Source organism: Sander vitreus, chromosome 2, assembly GCF_031162955.1.
Source record: "Sander vitreus isolate 19-12246 chromosome 2, sanVit1, whole genome shotgun sequence".
Classification (NCBI taxonomy): domain Eukaryota; kingdom Metazoa; phylum Chordata; class Actinopteri; order Perciformes; family Percidae; genus Sander; species Sander vitreus.
Window position 1 is genome coordinate 12155276 of NC_135856.1, and position 22120 is coordinate 12177395.

At 41.4% G+C, this 22120-nt stretch overlaps 2 protein-coding genes across 2 annotated transcripts; both read left to right on the forward strand.

Moving 5' to 3' along the window:
• Window positions 1-2787, forward strand: dnajb1b (DnaJ heat shock protein family (Hsp40) member B1b). Its single transcript, XM_078278154.1, has 3 exons — window positions 1-415; window positions 1330-1946; window positions 2142-2787. The coding sequence occupies exons 1-3, from the start codon at window positions 196-198 to the stop codon at window positions 2373-2375; spliced, it is 1071 nt and encodes a 356-aa protein (XP_078134280.1). The 5' UTR covers window positions 1-195; the 3' UTR covers window positions 2376-2787.
• A 14658-nt stretch (window positions 2788-17445) lies between these two features.
• LOC144535647 (CMRF35-like molecule 1) lies at window positions 17446-21564 on the forward strand. Its single transcript, XM_078278194.1, has 6 exons — window positions 17446-17653; window positions 17741-18061; window positions 19120-19233; window positions 19327-19368; window positions 19458-19609; window positions 20888-21564. The coding sequence occupies exons 1-6, from the start codon at window positions 17617-17619 to the stop codon at window positions 21038-21040; spliced, it is 819 nt and encodes a 272-aa protein (XP_078134320.1). The 5' UTR covers window positions 17446-17616; the 3' UTR covers window positions 21041-21564.
• The last annotated feature ends 556 nt before the right edge of the window (window positions 21565-22120 follow it).

Here is a 22120-nt window from a genome sequence, read left to right on the forward strand (position 1 = left end):
GTTTCGTGGCTTAACTGTCACAGTTGGGAATGTTCGGGCCGTTTATGGAAAACTCTCGAAGTTTCCACGCGGTTTATAAAGAAAATACTCGGCGGGGCAGCAGCGAAAGTAGAGACATAGGACGGCTTGAGGACTTGCTTCATAAACATCCGTTTCCGAACATCTGTAACATTTACTAAACAGGCCACTGCCTGAATGGTTAAAATGGGTAAAGACTACTACGACATTTTGGGAATTAAAAAAGGAGCGTCGGAGGACGATATAAAGAAAGCTTATCGTAAGCAGGCTCTGCGCTTCCATCCCGACAAAAACAAGTCACCGGGAGCCGAGGAAAAGTTCAAAGAAATCGCTGAAGCTTATGACGTTTTGAGCGACCCAAAGAAAAAGGACGTTTATGATCGTTATGGTGAAGAAGGTAAGGTTTCAATTAATTGCATGATTCTGAGAGTGAAGCTAGCCAGCGTTAGGTTTACACCGTGTTATGTCATATTATTTGGATGTCAGTAAGATGAATGTCGAAAAGGTAGCTAGCTAGCGATAACCGCTGGGACCAAACAGTTTATACCGAGAGTAACGTTGATGGCGCTCCCCTCGGCTCTGTCGTCACTTGTGGAAAAGGGGCAAGGCTCTGCACTACATTCCTGACACTTTCGACACATCACGGTATTCCGGAGAGTTGAATTTTTCTTGAAAACCGTTGTCACGTGATCCGGACACCATCGGACTGTTTTTTATCAAGATTGCCCAAAATATGTCAATCAAAGTAACCTTAGTAGGTGTGTAAGACCTAGCCCAGAGACAGCTAAACCAATCAGACTTATCTTTCCACGCATTGACATCTTATGGGACTTTTACTTTGCTTACTGTGTCGGAAGTGCCCGGAATACAGTGAGTCTACGTTACTGTTTGACAAACAGTAAATATAATTTGATAGTATGTTTAACCACAAGACTAGCTAGCTATCCAATCATGTCATTGTACCCAAATCAATATCAAGATTTTCACGAACAAATGATAATCCATGTGTACTGTCGGCCGCAGCCTGAAGTGGCGAATGGGATGTGAGATGATCACTTTTTTGTGAAACAAGTAAGTGTTTGTGTTAGTGTTGTAAATAAAATGTTAGCTTGGGTGTTGCGATTAATTGTAAACAGAGGCTTTTGCTGCATCCCTGTTGCTATGGTTACACAATTTCGATACAGGCTGATACTAGCTATGTAAACAGACCGTTTCACTGGAACTACTTAGTAGGTGTCCATAACACATGCAGCCAATCAGAATCATGTACCCAGGCCATAGTATAAACAATTGATTGTTTTTCTCACTCAGGTCTGAAAGGCGGAGGCCAACCAGGTGGTGGTGGTTGTGGGGGTCCTGGTGCCTTTAGCTACAGCTTCCAGGGCGATCCACATGCCATTTTTGCAGAGTTCTTCGGTGGACGTAACCCCTTCGATCAGTTCTTTGGTGCCCGCAATGGAGGCATGGATGAGAATATGGACACTGAAGACCCTTTTGCCCGCTTTGGGATGGGGGGTGGTGGGATGGGGGGTGGTGGAATGGGCGGGTTCCCTCGCTCTTTCAGCTCTGGTATGGGAGGAATGGGTCCTCACACTAGTGTTGTTAAGAAACATCAGGACCCCCCTGTGGTTCATGATCTCTTGGTGACCTTGGAGGAAGTTTTGTCGGGTTGCACAAAGAAAATGAAGATCTCTCGTAAAAGGCTGAACCCTGATGGGCAAACGATAAGGACAGAGGACAAAATCCTGGAGGTGCAGATAAAGAAGGGGTGGAAAGAGGGCACGAAAATCACATTTCCCAAAGAGGGGGACCAGACTCCCACAAACATTCCAGCTGATGTGGTCTTTGTGTTGAAGGACAAGGCACATCCGGTGTTCAAACGTGATGGCTCGGACATCATTTACACAGCAAAGATTTCACTCAGAGATGTAAGTTTAGATTACCTATAGCTTAGATTTTCCTTTGTCACTTATTATTCTTAAAATCACCTTGTAAAAGCGCTTGAAAAAAAACCAAATACTTTTTTATCAGCTGAAAATCATGTGTAGAATGAAGATTCTATTCGTGCCTATTCATGATTTATGTTGGTATTTTTCCTTTTATTTTCCCCTCTGTCCCATCAGGCCTTGTGTGGCTGCACAGTCAACGCACCCACACTGGACGGCAGAAAGGTGACAGTGTCAACAACAGATATCGTGCAGCCAGGGATGAAGCGACGCGTGAGTGGCGAGGGGCTGCCTTATCCCAAACGGCCCGATCGTCGAGGCGACCTGTTAGTGGAGTATGACATCAGGTTCCCAGAGAGGCTCAGCCAGAGTGCCCGGGACACCATCGCTCAGGTCCTCCCGCGATCTTAAACAAGACCAACGGACACCCAGGACTTATCGCACTAAGCTGCCAACAATTTTTTTTGTCAATCATCACATGGACATTTAGGTGGCATTATAAATCACATCAGACAATAACGCCTGAGACAGATGTGTGTAAACTGTCAAGCATAGTGTCCATGTTGGGAAGGTGCTTATCATGAATGACTGCAGCATTTCACCAGTGTAAAATGTAAATATGAGCAATAGTGTTTGGATTGCTGAATAAGATTATATTTTGATGAATTAAAACAAGAATATTTATATTAAATAAAAAGGACAACTTTTCATTCAAATAAAGTTGTTTCAAAAAAGGGCAGTAGCCTATATTTGTTGGAATACATTTTGAAGCATTGTTATGAAAGAACAATAAAGAAATGAAAACAGGTGCTGTAAATATTAACCAAGACTGGACTTACAGTTCTTCAGTAATGTGTGACTTTCTCCTGCAGCTACTGCTGACACCAGGGAGCCAGTGAGGCTCCTAAAGCTACATTTGTGGGATGTTTTCTCTTTCCTACAGAGGGGCTAGGGCCAGAGTTGCCACTGGCAGGTACAGCGGCATAACTCATGTTTTCTGTAGGAGCTGAAGACATACATTGATCTTAGCCTATATCAAAGAAAACCGTATCTGACTAATGACAGGGTGCAGGTGCCCAAGTCTTTCTCTGTTGCTAACCTCAATAAATACTGTTATATCCCTCCTAGTTGATTCCTGTACTAAACTGTAGGTTTGCTGGGATGCTGTGGAAACACTGGATCTTAATGTTTCCACATCACACTTGTATGAGTTGCATATTGGATTGTGACTGTCTTCCAAACTGGTTGTGATGTCTCAAAATCATGTTCCTAAGTACATATCTTAAAGAAATATACATTGTTGGAAATACACTTATTTCTTATTCCTTTCTTGCCAAGAGTGAGATGAGAATAATACCTCTTTCATATCTGAATTAAGGAGACATGATCTAAAATGTTTTTGAACCTTTTGGACAGAGCCAGGCTAGCTGTTTCCCCTTGCTTTCAGTCTTTATGCTAAACTAAACTAACTAGCTGGTAGCGCCAGCTTTATATTGAACAGAGATATGAGAGTGGAATCAACTTTCTCTGCTCTATCTCTCTTAGAAAGAATGTGTATTTCCCAAAATGTCCCAAACTATTGCTTTCAACTCAGATTAAAGGTGAGCAGAGACTAACTTCCCCCTTCAGTAGATCAATGTGAAAACAGGCTTCTTGTGTCAATCTGCACCATGAAGTTTGAACATCCAACCGAAGCAACAACTTATTTCAATTAAAACGTCTTAGTCATAATTGTTTGTCATAACAATATTATTTTGAGCTATAAGTGGAGGTTATTGCAGTTTCTTTTTCTTAGCCAAGTGGAGTGCCCAGAAAACATTAGCCTAATAATGCAATACCTTGCTTTTTAATCAAACAAAATATAAAAATCAGCCCCCTCCTTATGCAAACAATTTCCATACAGTCCTTTAAGGGAAAAGGCTGTGTCATACTTAAAGTCTGATGTCAAGCTAAGCCTAAAAACTTGAGTGGAGCAATATGGTTTCAATGGTAGCTTAGAGCAAACATATACATGCTGTATATAACAAAATTCTCTAAAAAAACCCCGATTTGCCCTCAATCTGCCCTCTGATACCCGTGACACAGTCAGCAGACAGACAGCTTGTTGAGTTTGATGCCCTCCAGCTTCATGTACTGTAGATGCACTGAGGCCCACATAGCCAGCTGCAAGAGCCTGAACAATAAATGTCAACACTGAAGAGTATCACTGTCATGAGCTGGCTGTTCAGAGAAAAGGGGGCTGGGTTTTACAAAATGTAAGTAAAACGGCATGGTAAAACACAAAACCATAGCTGCACAATCACAGCCTTGTAGCTTTTCTGGATATACACAGCACTCGTGCGTTATTGCACTAAATCAGATGACTACTTTGAAGCAGACGATTGCATTTTCCTAACACTGCTGGACTAAATCTTTCTTTTACTTGGCTTTAAACCTGGATGAAGAATGAGGATTCTTCATGTTGTTGTGTTTTGCTGCTTCTCAGGTGAGTTTTAATGTGTACATCACAACCAAGGGGAAAACGCTCCACATTTACAAACTCATCATCTCATTCATACCAGAGTAAAGGAACTATAGGTGTGGAAAACACCCTGATATCCATTACAATAATTTTGAAGTTGTGGTGGTTGTCTCCAACAATTCCATAAACATCTGAATTAGTTTACTCTTGGTCAGACATGTATAAAGTACTAGAGACCCAGACTTGAGTAAAAGTACAAGTGCTCTATCAAAAAAGTGACTTGAGTAGAAGTTGTAGTGCTCTTTAAGCACCATACTTAAGTGGAAGTGCTAAAGTGCTAAACATTTTTTGTACTTAAGTATTGCAAGTAGTTTATTTTAAAATGTACTACTCAAGTACTGAAAGTAAAATTACAAGTATTGTGTTATGTAGTTATTAAAGAAAGCAGTCAAAAGTTTTTATATCATATTGTTTATATTATTTCAAATGTTTAGCCAAACGAGTAACGATGCAGCACATAAAAAATGTATCGGAGTAAAAGTATTAAACTCATTGAAAATATGTACTGAAGCAAAAGTGGAAGTAGGAGAAAAAAAATAATACTCTAGTAGAGTACAGATACAGCCTTTTAGTACTTAAGTACAGTAGTGAAGTAGCCTAGTTCTACTTCGTTAGTATACAGCTCTGCTCTTGGTCTCTTTATCAGCCGTGACATTTCCTGCCTGCACTAGCCTATTTAAATCAAGTAAATATACAAAACATATCCTTTCTATAAAATACATTGAGACAATTTTAAAAATAAAAGGGGCATAGCCTAATTGTGTCATTTATCACACACGTCTACTTTTAAATGAAGTTCTCATTGCACATATATTAGATGATATAGAATAAAAGAATAAACCCAGTGGTGGAAGGCCAGTAGTCAACTGCTGTAACCAAGCCCTTTGTTTTATACTGCAGTTGTCTGTGCGGAGGTGTCAGCAGTGCTGGAGGTGAGCGGCCATGTTGGAGGAGAGGTCTCCATCCACTGTCCTGCCAGCTGGACCACAAACAACAGCTCTGAACACTACCACATGTACTTCTGCAAAGGAGTCTGCTCCAGAGAAACCATTCTCATTCAAACTGAAAGGAATAGGTTGGCTGGCGTGCGGCGAGGGAGATACAGCATGGAGGTCAACAGAGGAGATGGAGCCTTCAACGTGACCATAAAGAGGCTGAAGAGGGTGGATGCAGGGACATATTGCTGTGGAGTGGAGAAAACATTTAATGTGTTGCACCAGGAGGTCAATCTCATAGTCGTAGATGGTAAGTTTTTGGCTAGATGCATAAAAGTTCCTTCAGGATTGGTAACTGTGTGTGAAACAAAGCTTAAAGTGTGAACTGTAGGTTACTCTAAGATTATTAGGTATTGTCTGTAGGACTCTTAAACCAAACCTTGATTGTGTTCGAAACCGCTCCATCATTCACTATTCCCTATATATCCATCCATCCATCCATCTTCATCCGCTTATCCAGGGTCGGGTCGCGGGGGTAGCAGCTCCAGCAGGGGACCCCAAACTTCCCTTTCCCGGGCCACATTAACCAGCTCCGACTGGGGGATCCCGAGGCGTTCCCAGGCCAGGTTAGAGATATAATCCCTCCACCTAGTCCTGGGTCTCCCCCGAGGCCTCCTCCCAGCTGGACGTGCCTGGAACACCTCCCTAGGGAGGCGCCCAGGGGGCATCCTTACCAGATGCCCGAACCACCTCAACTGGCTCTTTTCGACGCAAAGGAGCAGCGGCCCTACTCCGAGCTCCTCACGGATAACTGAGCTTCTCACCCTATCTCTACGGGAGACGCCAGCTACCCTCCTGAGGAAACCCATTTCGGCCGCTTGTACCCTGGATCTTGTTCTTTCGGTCATGACCCAGCCTTCATGACCATAGGTAAGGGTAGGAACAAAAACTGACCGGTAGATTGAGAGCTTTGCCTTCTGGCTCAGCTCTCTTTTCGTCACAACGGTGCGATAAATTGAATGTAATACCGCACCTGCTGTGCCGATTCTCCGACCAATCTCCCGCTCCATTGTCCCCTCACTCGCGAACAAGACCCCAAGGTAAGGACTCATTCCCTACCTGGAGAAGGCACTCCATCGGTTTCCTGCTGAGAACCATGGCCTCCGATTTAGAGGTGCTGATCCTCATCCCAGCCGCTTCACACTCGGCTGCGAACCGATCAGTGAGTGCTGAAGGTCACAGGCCGATGATGCCATCAGGACCACATCATCTGCAAAAAGCAGCGATGAGATCCCCAGCCCACCGAACTGCAACCCCTCTCCACCCCGACTACGCCTCGATATCCTGTCCATAAATACTACAAACAGGATTGGTAACAAAGCGCAGCCCTGGCGGAGGCCAACTCTCACCTGAAACGAGTCCGACTTACTGCCGAGAACTCGGACACAGCTCTCGCTTTGGTCGTACAGAGATTGGATGGCCCTGAGAAGGGACCCCCTCACCCCGTACTCCCGCAGCACCTCCCACAGTATCTCCCGGGGCACCCGGTCATATGCCTTCTCCAGATCCACAAAACACATGTAGACTGGTTGGGCATACTCCCAGGCTCCCTCCAGGATCCTTGCGAGAGTAAAGATCTGGTCCGTTGTTCCACGACCAGAGGACGGAATCCGCATTGTTCCTCTTCAACCTGAGATTCGACTATCGACCGAACCCTCCTTTCCAGCACCTTGGAGTAGACTTTACCAGGGAGGCTGAGAAGTGTGATACCCCTGTAATTGGCACACACCCTCTGGTCCCCCTTTTTAAAAAGGGGAACCACCACCCCGGTCTGCTACTCCTTAGGCACCGTCCCAGACTTCCACGCAATGTTGAAGAGCGTGTCAACCAAGACAACCCCTCCACACCCAGAGCTTTAAGCATTTCTGGACGGATCTCATCAATTCCTGGGGCTTTGCCACTGTGGAGTTGTTTAACTACCTCAGCAACCTCCACCAGGGAAATTGATGCCAATCCCCCATCATCCTCCAGCTCTGCCTCTACCATAGAGGGCGTATTAGTCGGATTTAGGAGTTCCTCAAAGTGCTCCTTCCACTGCCCTATTACCTCCTCAGTTGAGGTCAACAGCGTCCCATCTTTACTGTACACAGCTTGGATGGTTCCCCGCTTCCCCCTCCTGAGGTGGCGAACGGTTTTCCAGAAGCACCTTAGTGCCGACCGAAAGTCCTTCTCCATGTCTTCTCCGAACTTCTCCCACACACGCTGCTTTGCCTTTTTCACGGCAGAGGCTGCAGCCCTTCGGGCCCTTCGGTACTTTGCAACTGCCTCCGGAGTCATCTGGGATAACATATCCCGGAAAGACTCCTTCTTCAGTAGGACGGCTTCCCTGACCACCGGTGTCCACCACGGTGTTCATGGGTTACCGCCCCTTGAGGCACCTAAGACCCTAAGACCACAGCTCCTCACCGCAGCTTCAGCAATGGAAACTTTGAACATTGTCCACTCAGGTTCAATGCCCCCAGCCTCCACAGGGATGCACGAAAAGCTCCGCCGGAGGTGTGAGTTGAAAGTCTGTCGGACAGGGGCCTCCTCCAGACGTTCCCAATTTACCCGCACTACCCATTTGGGCTTACCAGGTCTGTCCAGAGTCTTCCCCCACCCCCTGACCCAACTCACCACCAGATGGTGATCGGTTGACAGCTCCGCCCCTCTCTTCACCCGAGTGTCCAAAACATACGGCCTCAGATCAGATGAAACGATTATAAAATCGATCATTGACCTTTGGCCTAGGGTGCTCTGGTACCAAGTACACTTATGAGCATCCCTATGTTTGAACATGGTGTTCGTTATAGACAATCCATGACTAGCACAGAAGTCCAACAACAAACAACCACTCTGGTTTAGATCAGGGAGGCTGTTCCTCCCAATCACGCCTCTCCATGTGTCTCCATTATTGCCCACGTGCGCGTTGAAGTCCCATGGAGCCCCATGCAGGACTCCACTCAACGTCTCCAAGAAGGCCGAATACTCCGAACTCTTGTTTGGTGCATATGCACAAACAACAGTCAGAGTTCCCCCCCCCCACAACCCGCAGGCGTAGGGAGGCGACCCTCTTGTCCACCGGGTTAAACTCCAACGTAGTGGTGCTCAGCCGGGGGCTTGTGAGTATCCCCACACCCGCCCGGCGCCTCACACCCTGGGCAACTCCGGAGAAGAAAAGAGTCCAACCCCTATCCAGGAGTATGGTTCCAGAACCGAGACTGTGCGTAGAGGTAAGCCCCACCAGATCTAACCGGTAGCGCTCCACCTCCCGCACAAGTTCCGGCTCCTTCCCCCACAGAGAGGTGACATTCCACGTCCCCAGAGCCAGCCTCTGCTGCCCGGGTCTGGTCCGTCGAGGCCCCTGACCTTCACTGCCACCCATGTGGCAGCGCACCTGACCCCAGCGGTTCCTCCCACAGGTGGTGGGCCCATGGGATGGAGAAATGTCCGCCATGTAGCTTTTTCGGGCTGTGCCCGGCCGGGCTCCGTGGCAAGCCCGGCCACCAGACGCTCGCTGACGAGCCCTCCATCCGGGCCTGGCTCCAGATGGGGGCCCCGGGCTTCCTCCGGGCAGGGTCACTTCATCCCTTCCTCGATTTTTCATAGGATTTTTGACAGGGATTCCCTATATAGTGTTTATTAAATTATATAAACTATATAGGAAATGACCAAAAGAGTCCTTCTGCTTCTTCTCCTCCAGGAAAACACGACCACGTTGCATTGTGGTATACAGGAGTAACATGTAGGGTACATCCTATGTACACTCAAATTAGCTGTGCATTGTGGGTATTTTTTAGTGGACTATAAAGTGAATTAACTTAACCACTGAGAATTTGAACACCACTACAAAATGGCGAACACAGTTCACTATTTCTGTGATAGGGAGCAATTTCGAACACACTCCTTGTCTCATAAATACTATTGATTGTGTCCGCAGGTTCAAACCACCCACAATTTTATGTAGCTGACAGCCTGGTCTTGCTTTGCGTGCAAAGTCTGAAATTATTATACATACTGTATATGTCACATGACCACACACAGTATTCCTCACAAGTTATCCTCTGTCCTGTTCTCCCAAAGCTTCCACTGTTCCTCACCAATCTCCTCCCTCAATCACCACCCTGCAGACCAAAGCAGAAACTCTGCCCAGAGGCAGCTTTGCATCCAGCACTAAACCATCACCAGCAGCATCAACCCTACCCGCTACAGAGCCCAAGACTAACCAGCCAGCAGCAACCCACCTCAAAGGTATTACACAGTCACTGTTAGCAGCAGTTCTCCTATAGCAAGCTTCAAAACAGCAACTTAACAGTGTTACATATTATAACTCAGCTTAATAATACTGGCTTGGTCTAATCCAAAATGTGTTTTAGGTTTTGTCACTTTACTTGGATGTTTGACCTCCATTGTGCAGAATGTTGTATGTGAAGAGTTTGACACTTGAACGCTGTTTTCACATTAATCTGCAGAAGGTGGAAAGTTTCTCTGTGCTCAGCTTAAATATGAGTTCAATGCCTGGAAGTACCAGCAGGATTTTGGAAGCCAATCATGGTACGATATACAACTTACACAAGAGTGATGTAAAAACGTGAAGCCTCCAGGTCACATACACTGAGAATGAACTTTCCAGTGAAGATAGAGACATCTTGTTTCCATCAGTTGAACTTTTGAAATGAAGACCCTAAAGGCCTTATGGTTCCAGAGTTATTGGCCAACAAGAAAAGACTTAGTTACAGCTCCGCCATCCAGTCAAGTGCTGAGTTAGATCTTAAATCAATCTGTAGAGTTTGTTATAGTCCAACTACTATTATTTTAGGTAGTTAAATGTCTGCATTGCATGTTATTAGAATGGATTAAAAAGACATTGTATCGTACTGCGTCCAAAAAGTGAATTTGTGAACATACGCTACACAACATTGTTAAATGTGTAAATGTTGATCGTGTAATGTAATTGTTTCCATTTGTATTAGAGGCAGAGATTCCACAGAGTGCAGTTTCAGTAAAAAGTGGCTAAACATGTTGGACTATGAGCAAAAAGGGTTATAATAATATTATTATATATAATAATTTATTATAACCTCTTTGCTCTGAGTAAGGGGCAAAAAAAGTTTTTTTCCATGACTGGAAAAAATGTGTTGCTGTCTTGCTCTATAATCCATAATTGAATGTTCACACGCAAAACTGTTCTGAATATCAATGACTATTTTTTTATTTAGTTTGGAGCACCTGAAGTAAGCTGTATTGTCAGAAGCACAAACATATGTCTGCCTCTGTTTGCAGACACCACCGTGGTCATCATTGTTTCGGTGAGCCTGGCTCTTCTGGTTTGTGCCATTATACCCGTTATATTCTACGGACACTGCCGGAGTAATGCGGGTGAGGTGACACACACACACACACACACACACACACACACACACACACACACACACACACACACTTGTGTTTTAATACATCTTGTTTGTTTGTTTTCAGAAGGTCAGAACAAGGGTGAGGTGAGTGATCCATTTTGTCATTTACCAATTTTGATTAAAATTTTCATCTTTTATGACTGTTTTAAGCATTAAAGTTTGTTGCTCAGATAAAATATTTTTTAACGATGATTCTTATTGATTTACAGTCTGACTACTGTGAGGAACATACAGATGTTGCTTCTGCTCCGGCTACAGTGAGGCTGCGGTCTTTAGAACCAGGTGCTGATCCAGAGTCCAGTATTCAAGATGCCTCACAGTTTGCTGCCGTCTACCAGGCACTGGATCCCAAATCTTTGGACTAAGCAGGGTTTATTCTGTGTCTGAGCTGACAGCTAATCTCACCCTCTTCTCTGTGTTTTGAATGAAATAAAGGACAAATGTTTAAATATATTTCAGTACGTATCCTTACTTTGGATGTCTTACTTTTTTTTTTTTTATTTGTAAGTTATTTCTTTGTTTCTTACAATGAAAAGCAGCAGCGTCCTAATTGCTGTCCTGTTCATCTTCCAGATTAGGAATAAGGTTAATACGATTTTGACATGTTGAATACGCCTCTGTTAGACACATCTGGTGCTGCCTGATAAAACTAAAAACTATTTTGTTAACTGGACCAGTAGATTTGCAGGATGAGGCTTATATGTTGCACAAACGGGTATGGAAGATTTAAAATGCCTAAATTAAAACAAATCAAACTAGGAAAAACAGTGGAAGACAATACACATTGTCATTTGTGTTTCCTATTTTTGCATGCATTTTTTTGTAACATAATGAAATGAAAATGCATATGTGAAGTGACAATTATTTAGCTTTTTTGTCTTCAATGAGTGAGAGAGAGAATTGTTTTTCATTGTGTCATGAATCTTCTACGCTACATTCAAATTAAATCCCAACACAGAAAACAAATTGAAGAAGTGTGTTGTATTTCAGTGTTGACCACCAGAGGGAAGGCAGTGTTGTTTTTGAAAAATGTTTTTGTCATTATGACACAGTAAATGCATACATAAAAAGGAAATACATATAACAACGTGCATTTTATTTCACTTTATTTCTTTGATTTGTTTCAAAGGAACGCTTCCCCTCCAAAATGATCATTTGTATATCAATTACTCTCCCCATGTTACCTGAAGAAATGTTCAATAATTCAATATTCGTTGTAATTCTGATTGAAGAAATCTTTGGTTTACTCCCCTCCTAGTAAACAAATAATCCAAAAACAGGTTGCTGATGTATTAGACAAAAAGGACAAGGCTGTAATGACAAATATGCTCATGTGAATAAGATAATAGTATGTTACAGGGACAGAAATACAACAAAATAATGCACACCGGACAGATAACACTACATCCTCATCAGAGAGTAAATGTCTGCTGCTGGCAGAGTTTGGTATGCTGAGCTTAATAAAATTCAAAGTAGTGTTGCAGTAAGACCTGCAGAAGGTGCTACACACACGTTAGGATTCAGCCACCCTCCCCTTACACAAGCACCTCCTGGCAGCACCATGACTGTTAGAATCCTTACTACATCAGGGTTTTAGAAGCCATTTCAAACTCTTACAAGGCTTAATGTCAACCATTTCATTTTGGCTTTCTGCTCTAGTTATTATGGTTTAGGCTTTTTTTGTTGCTTAAAGCTTTAGAGCGTAACTTTTTGATATTAATGAATGGCCGTTACATTCAAGCCATTGCCAAATGAGTTGCTACAAAGCTAATTAAGGAGGGCTGGGCGTATCGATCTAAATATCGATAGTATCGATACCAAGATGAGTATTGGTATCGGATCGATACTGTCGTGATGAGATCGATACTTTTGTTGCAGTTTCTGATAGAACTACTATCATAAATTCAGCCAGTTGAAAAAAATCTTGTTTCACTGGAACTCAAAAATATATACTTATATTATTTTATTATTATTATACTGTTACATTGTTTTATATTGTTCTAGTTAGTAAATAAAAACATTTAGATGTGCCTAAAATCTTTGTCCTGTGTTTTATCATAATCAACTAACTAAAGGCAAAATCACAAACAAAAAAAAAAAGTAAAAAGTATTGGTATCGGTATCGGCGATACTAGCCCTGTATTTACTTGGTATTGGATCGATACCAAAATTCCCAGTATCGCACACCCCTATAATTAATCGGCTCCACACAACTCTCTGTATTTCTCAGTGTGGCTATGTTCAGAAGATTGTGTTGTCCGGTGACTTTCGCACGCAGAAACTCGAGTGAAGATAATTACCTCTTCTGAAGAGTTCATCTTGTTTTTTTAATCCTCTGTGTCCTCCTTGGCTACTAGCAACTGCGTGGAGGAAGGGTGGGGGCTGTGCTGTCCTCCCCCCTCTTGTGATTTGATGTTGTACCGTCACGTGACTCAGTGGCACCAGGCAAACAAGCAGCCAGGCCCGGTGTGCCAGTTTAGCTGGTGATCATGTTAACTGGTGATATTTGCGTGAAATCAGTGACTATTCAACAAGGCCCTGCCTTGCGTTCTGCTCTGCCTCCGTCCCTCGAGTGCCAGAGGCTCACATTTTCATGAAGTGTTTGCAAGTGAGACAAAATAATGGATATCGCTGAAAACGTCACCCGCTGCAGCAGCCAGCAGCACACACACACAAGCAGGAGAGACACAGAGCAGAAGAATGGCAGGGAGGAAGAGGAGCGCTGTGTGGCTATAATTTCAGGCCACAAATGAAGCAATGGCAGCTGTATAATTTGGAAAAAGGCTGTAAGATAGTGGTAACACAACAAATTTATTAAAGCATATGATAATGTTGTCCTGGGTTTTAACTTAATAATCCAAAGGAAAAACCACAAAAGCACTTAAGGTCATTAAAAAATTCATTCAAATTTAGCAATTTGATGATGAATTATTAAAAAGTATCAGTATTGTATCGGTATCAGCAATACTGGCCCTGTATTTACTTGGTATCGGATCGATACCAAATTTTGCAGTATCGCACACCACTACTGTGCACGATCACGGAAAGCTTGTTTCATGTGGACGCTCCGACAGTTTTATCATTACTTAGAACTCCTCATGGGGGAGACAGAAACTACGCACTATAGCTTTAAGAAAGATTAATTACTCATTTCGGAACTGGACCCATTATAAGGCCGTTCAAAGCAATTATAAAAGTAGAATAAATTGTGATGAAAATATCTTGCTTTGATCAGCGCCACCAAAGTTTCTGTTCCTAAGGTCTATTCTCATGTTAAATGAAAGCAATGAGTTTAATCAGGGTTCGAATTATGATTTCATCTTTGAGGGGCTCTACGAGCAGCAAATTTTAAGCTTTAAACACTTCATTTCCTGCATTCTGGTGAAATGTTATGCACCTATTTACCTTTTTCTGAATCAATGTATGCTGAAAATATCTTTAAAGAGAAACATAGATTACAATCAAAATATAAAAACATAATGGAATATATTACAATAAGGCTCTCAGGCATTCTGTATTGCTTTCAACTATTTATTCTCCTGTAGATCGACTTTTCTAATTATATCATTATATCATTTACTCCTCCCTCCTCTTTTGCGTCTTTTGTTGAGGAAGTAACCTCCTTAAATGTGCACATGACAATTATTCACCTCAATGATACATTACTCATTTTAATGGATTAATAAAGCCCTGGACTGTAATATTTCAGATGTGTTAATCCATTAAAATGAATAATGCATCATTTAGATGAATAATTGTCATGTGCACATTTAAGGAGGTGGGATATATTTTGAATGTGCACAAAGTTTTGAACACATTCAAAATATATCCCATCTGTGCTCTCTGTGATTTGGAGGAGTCGTGATATTTTGAGAAAAATAAAGTGATAATAGGCTATTACAAGTCACTATATTTCAGAAAATCTACATGCACCATAGCCTGCTGTGCATTATGTGATTGCTCTGCTGATACGGTAGATCTGACAGACTCAGAGCCCCGTTTGAGATTCTGGTCTCTGAATGAGAAAGTTTAGGGAAGTGGCTGTACGCTGCTCTACATCGGAGGTGGGAAACCGACGACAGAAATACACGGAGAACAAACGTGACACATCTGCCGCAGCATGTCGACAGCAGAGCGCGTCCTTTATAAACCTGAAGCTGCACAGACCACGGACGGAAGGCGCGCTCATCTCTATTTACACAGCGAGAGTGGACACTAAGCGACGCACAGGTCTGCTTCAGAGCTCCGTGTGTTTGGGAAAAGTGCTTTATTTGTGATTTAAATAATGGTGCTGATGATTTTTAGAGACCCCCCACAGGTGTAGGATTTTGCTGCTTTCATGGGAGCTCAGCTCTCACGTAAATCGAACCCTGAGTTTAATATACTCAGTGTCTACATCATTTCTCACACCTATTTTCTTGCACATGCACAAGTCTGCTGATGATTGCAATGTGATGATTGCTTAGCATCACTTTTCAGAGAGGGTGTGAGGAAGTCAGAGAGAAGTAAAAGAAATACACAGCCATTCCTTTATTACATTTGCACCCTATTGTTTGAAAACCTTTTACTGTAGTGCAACTGCTCCTAATTAGTTAGGATGGGTTAAATGCAGAGGATATATTCCTCATTTATGTAAAAATGTACTTGGCGAATAAAGGAATTATAACAATATTTAATATTACAAGTTGTGAACACATCACCACCTTTAGGTTGATACGGAAGACAGTTGGGGAGAAACCATTGACTGTAAATATAAAGTCTATGGGAGCAACATTATCATTTATTCGTCTCTGTCCTTGTGATGAATGTTTTGCCAATATTCACTCTCTTTAGCTCCGTTTTTTAATCTCTACCAACTCCTGAGGGAAATATCAGTCTCTTTAGCTGTAAATGCTCCTCAATGTTCACTAGCTATAGTCAGTAATTGTGACTGTCTGCGTATTGTTGAGCAGGTGTACAGTGGGGTTTCTTCAGAGCCTTTTCTCTGAAAACAGCTGCCTGTTGAGGTTTAAAACGAAGCAATGAGAGTGATGAGTGAACCAAAACAGGTACGGACTGGACAGCTGAACAATGAGCTGTGTGACGGCCCTGGGCCGTATGTCTACCCGTTTTGTTTTGGCTTATGTCTGTCTCTTTCAGGTACCTGATTGGCTCCTCCCACCTCATTGGGGCATTGACCTCACCTGCTGGGAGTCTATAAAGCTGGGTGATTCCACAAGGTCTGGTCTCACTCTCCCTCCAGGCAGGCTGGTGCCATGCTAGCACCCTAATGTGTTTTTTGTTTGGTTTATGAATCATTGTTAAGTTATGTGAGCATTTACCCTTCCATAGCATCCAAAACCCACTATACACTATTGATAACTGACATCACATACAGTAGTTTGTCTTTAATAAAGTTACTTGTTTATTGAACTCGTGGTGTGGACCTCCCTCTTTTGTTACGCTCTTAAACACGCTGGGCAAAACAGCTGAAACTCACTATAAAGCTCCATAAAACCCAGGGGAGCTGCAGCTTCAGATGATAATTCTCTGTGGGTTCATCACTATGAGCGACCCTTTTCGTATTGTCATTTGATACATTATTATTATATAAATATAAATCTTAGCCGCTTTAAAACAGCTATGTCGAAGCATCTTCTCAGTATTAGTATCAAAGTGAACTATCTGCATTTTTATTTATGTGATGGCCTAATCCACACAGGTTAAACAGCCAGCAATGGTTATATGGTACACTATTTGACCCCATGCTTTTTAGGACACATTAATTTATTGTGCAGTCAGCCACACTCCAAACAATCAACATTAAAACAAACATTACACTGTTTGGTTAATTCATGATCCACATTTATTTCCTTTAGCTTTATATGGTTTAAATGGAATACACTTTTCTACATTTTAAGGTTTTTGTTATATTCATCATGATTTTTTTGTCTTTATTACCATGCTGGTGGTGAGGTCCTTCCCGGTGCAGAAAAGGCATGGCCAAGGGTGAAGGACTGTTATGTACTATGGCCTGCCAATTGGGCCGTACCATCAGATGCCATGCTGGAGGGGGGGATTTAGGTTTAGGTTGGGTTGATTTGTATTAGTTTTAATTATGTCCATTTTGGTTTTCCCCTGTGTGTGTTATTTGGTTTGGCCCAGGTAGTATATATGTTCCCTTTTGTCTCATTCATTTGTTGTTGTTGTTGTTGTTGTTGTAAGTTATATTGAGTTTACCTATTTTAGAGGTTTATATATTAAGCTCTTGGTTTTATATTGTTTTGTGCATTTTTTGGATAAATAAAAACCCATTTTTTCAACAAACTCCTGTTTTCCTAATTGTCTTACTGCTTGGTCCCTGACAATTTACATATGCTTAATTTAAATTGTTCATCAATATATCAGTAGTAGAGATGAAGAAAAACAGTAGTGTAATTTAGTTCGCCATATTAGGTCAGTGATGTATGTATTGCATTTCAATTATTTGCTTTACATTCACTGTATTGAGATCACAGATACTGATAGTAATAGCACTGAAACTAAACTTTTGCTTGACTTCCTCTCTCATAGAGTCAAAGCCACATAGGAAGGTACATAGTTAAGAGCTTAACTAGATGTTATTTCATTTGCAAGGTTGTGCAGGGAGTGAAGCATGATGAAACATTTAACCATTGTTTAGGTTTCTGAATAGACAGATAGACAGAGCCTGGAGGGACTACCCAGAATAAGAAAATACTAGAGCTGGCACTTTCTCAATAAGAATGAAGACCATTTCTATCTTCTACTGTCTTCTATATGGTAAGTGTGTTAAAGGAATACATCCATTGCTTTATCTAAACAAGTCAAAGATGCTTTAACTCTTGTAACACGATTTAATTTTGGCAGCTGCTGGGATAGAGGGAGCAGACATCAATGTAGAGGGATTCGAGAGAGAAGAAGTCTCGTTTCAGTGTTCACACAGTTTTGCGTGGAAAAACAACAAATACTTCTGCAAGGATCCATGTAAAGACAGTGAAGATGTACTGGTTACTGTAGAATCTGGTAAAAGAGTGGAGTCAGGGAGGATAGCTCTGGTGGATTCGGGGGATGGAGTCTTCACTGTGACCATCAGTCAACTCCAGCTGTCAGACTTGGGGAAATACTGGTGTGCAGTAGACAGGCCTGGTTTTGATACATTCACTGCAGTACATCTCACTGTAAAGGCAGGTATGTGCATGCATGATCTTATCACTTTTACCTTGAGTGACTGCTTTTATGTTTCTCTCTCCATTCATGACTACACATTTCCCCATCAGTGGTGGAATGTAACGATGTACATTTACTCAAGTGCTGCACTTTAATACAATTTTGAGGTAGTTGTACTTTACTTTAGTATGCTACTTTAAACATCGAGAGAAATATTGTAGTTGTTACTCTACAACACTTATCTGCTAGAGTTACTTTACTAATTAATATTTTGCACACAAAATCTGGGCGATGTTTGTAAAAAACTGTACATTTTTGCATAATTAACCAGCAGTTCCTAATTTCTTTGGTTTTGTGACACCTTAGATTGTTTGGGGCCTTTCGTTTCATGTTTCACAAATCCAGTTCCACCAAAGGCTAATTTGCCTTTTAAAACTTCCAAGGAGATTTTTTTGAAAGAACTTTTCGAGACAAAAAACAAAGATTACATAAACGTCCATAAACCGACCCCAGTAATCATCTCATGAACCTCAGCTTCATCTTGTGACCCCTAGATTGGAAACGGCTGGACTAAACTGTATAGAGTAATAAAAACTAGCCCCACACTGACCTGCTACCACAGTTTACCCTTGTGTTGTCTTTCCCGTAGACCATGCAACTTTTTGTTTTTCTGGGTCAAAATTTAAAATTAAAACTTATTTTTTTCTTTTGTCGCTATTCCCGATGTTTTTGTCATTCCTTCCGATGTTTTTGTTGATTTTTTTCTACACTCTTTTTTTTGGACATTTTTGTCACTTTTTTCAACGTTCTTTCACCAATTTTTTTCTCCTGAAACTGATCATTTATTTTACTTGTGAAGAGCGTTTTATGGAACCATCCACGTTATGTTTTTGACAATTTGGTTGAAAGAAACCCAAATTTCTGATATGCAAACTTTTTGAAAATGGGTCAAATTTGACCTGAGGACAACAAGAGGGTTAAATTCTGTTTACACACTCATGCATCAATATTAACAATCTAATAATGTGATATGTAATTTTATATCTATACCAATTTATATACCACTGTTGCATATACAGATGAGACAACTGTCATACCTGAACTTTCTCCTACATGGACATATCAGAATATTTCCAACTCCACGCAACTTACATCTGGAATGGACACCAGTAGGCCTGCAAACTTGTCAACAGGTTGAAGGAATACATCATCAAATTTGAATCCTTACAAATATTAATCGTAGGTAGAAAAACTTACAATAAGTAATATTCTATTTAACCTCACAGCTTCGAACAGCACTAATGGAGGAGGACAGAACACCATCACAGGTGAGTCTCTATCTTTTTGGTGTGTGCATGGTGCATGGATACAGCTGGAGACTGACACTTGTTAAGCCATCTCTCTTGTTTTTGGTCAGGCATCGTGTTGCACGCTACAGTGGGGTCTGTTGCCATGCTCACTATGTGGGTGCTGATAGCAATGCTTATCAGGAACTGCAGAAAAAACTCCAAACCTCAACCACAAGTTTGCTCCGACAGCACCGACCACGTCAGTGCAGATAAAAGAGGGGTATGAGACACAAACTGGAGACACATCAACAACTCTGCCTAGAGAAACATGACGGTTGTCTTGACAGCAAATGAAATTAAGCTGACGATGATTAAGTTTCCTTTCCAGGTTTCAGAGGTCAATGTACGAAGAGGGGTTTTCCTAAAGTCCATCAGTTCACATTTTTATTTCCCTTTATTTTGAATATGTGGTTTCTGCATTGGGATGCTTTAAAACCCACACTTAATCAGTATTGTCAGTTATACAGGAGCGTTGTATTAAAGGAATAGTTTGAAATATTAGGTAATACACTTATTTGAGTTCTTGCTGAGAGTCACTGTAGATGAGAAGATACCAGATTCATGTCTTTCTGTTAAATATAAAGCTGCAGGAGACAGTTAGCTTAGCTCCAGGAAGAGTCCAAACAGTCACTGCTCCATAACAAGAAATAGGCCCATACAGTATACAACCACCCTCATGAAATAGTATTTAACATTTTGGTTTTTGTGGGGATTAAATTGTGAGCTTTTTTTAGAGGTGATGGGGTACTATAGACAGAAACATACTATAGCTTTAATTGTATATTGTGTGTAAAACAACAGTAAGACTTTATAAACCGTCTCCATCTTTACCATCTACGGTGACATCTGCCCTCGTTGCATTATGGCTGTGAGTTTTGCAGTAGAAGGGGTCCAACTTGTCCAAGTTCTGCCGACTCACTTAGCTGTGAACATGGGGAAAATTGGACTCTTTAACTGTTGTTTTGTCAGCTACAAACAAAACAAACAGCTTTGTGCAGTTTGTACAGTTTATTTTTTCTGGGTCTGTCATTTTTTACTAATAAGAGGGAAAATAGGGAGAGCAATCAATTGGTACACTCCCAATTAAGTTATCCCAGTGAATTACTAGTATAACCTTAAAGTCTTTTAGTTAGTCAACTGAATGTGCAAAAGTAAGACATTTGTCTACAGGCAAACATATTCAGTTGAACATATACTGTATGAATAATAAAAGGTTTTTTTTTAACTGTGAATGAATAATGAACGGAGGGGAGTTGAATAGTTAAGAAATTCCAATCTTCCCTATAATTAGTAGCCTACCAAATGACAGTTTTTCCAGAAAAAGAAAATGTATTTTTTTTATTTATTAAAAAAATATTATTTATATATATATATATATATATAGTATTTAGTGCGTGGATTCAGTACAGTGAGACAGTTAAATTCAGCCCAGTAAGTTGTGGAACACACTAGAACTAATACGTGCAAATTATTTTTTTGCTTTTTCACTTTTCAACAGGCCAACTCTAATGAAGTGCAGTTGATTAAAAAGTTCTCTTGTACTCACCATCCGAAGCAGGATCCACCAACAGCTCCGTCCACAGCCAGCGAATGTAGTGTACCCATGCATATCTATGAAAACATCCCCTGCTCCAAAGGCACTGCACAATGAAGATCCTCAGTTGCAAACGTCCAAGACGCACAAGACATCAGCTCTAGGACAAACCTCTGCCACCTATATCTGAAAGAACTGGTGAAGACTATCTTAGAAAAGACACAAATAAACCTACAGCAACTACAAATGCGATAAGCAATTCTACAGAGAGCTGTACAAGCAGCGTTTCAGCTTGTCACTCCCGATCTTACAATGATTGCACAGAAGTGACGCCCAGATCACTTTGGTTTGGTTTGGATTTATCAGAAACAGCATGAGTTACTCTCAATGGTGTGATTTATATGGACGTTAATGGACAACTGAACTGTACCTCCTCTGCTTGTCCAGTTATAACCAACATTTATCTTTCACTTTGAGAAAAAAAATTGTAAAACCTTGCAAAATTGTTAAAACTATGGCTTTTCACTGTCACAGACTTAAGATAAAATCTAAAGGGCACAGGAAAAACACTTTTTATTGTGTCTACCCTATGTATGTAGGTCACTGTGTGTGTGTGTGTGTGTGTGTGTGTGTGTGTGTGTGTGTGTACATATTTGAATGTGTGTTTGCAGTCAGTGAGAGCGTGTGAATATATAGAGAGGAAGCTTTAACCTTCAATACGTCAGTGGCAGTAATACGATTTTTCTGTACGTTAAAATACACATACCTGCACTTTTGGGCTGATGCCTCAGTGTGTAGTATGTTAAAGCTTCTGATTGGGGGGACTCCTAGTGGTCATATTAATAAAGACACTGTGGCAGACAGCACTGAATACTGATACAATCCACCACATTATAATTTCCAGCACATTATTGTAAAACTGTAAGACATATTATCTTATGTGTACTATGGGGCAACATCAAATGGATGAATTCATAATAAAGTGGAAAGAAATTATGTTTATGGTTTACTTTCTTGGATAATTTAACAAAAGACAGATCAGACTTCCTTAATTTACATCTGATGGAATAGTAGTAATAGTGTTACATTTTTGAATGGATACAGACATAATGTGCTTCATGGCATCAGCCTTGAACTTATCTTTTGGGTTTAATTTTTTAAATAATTCTAATTAAAGATCACTCTTTGTGACCTTGT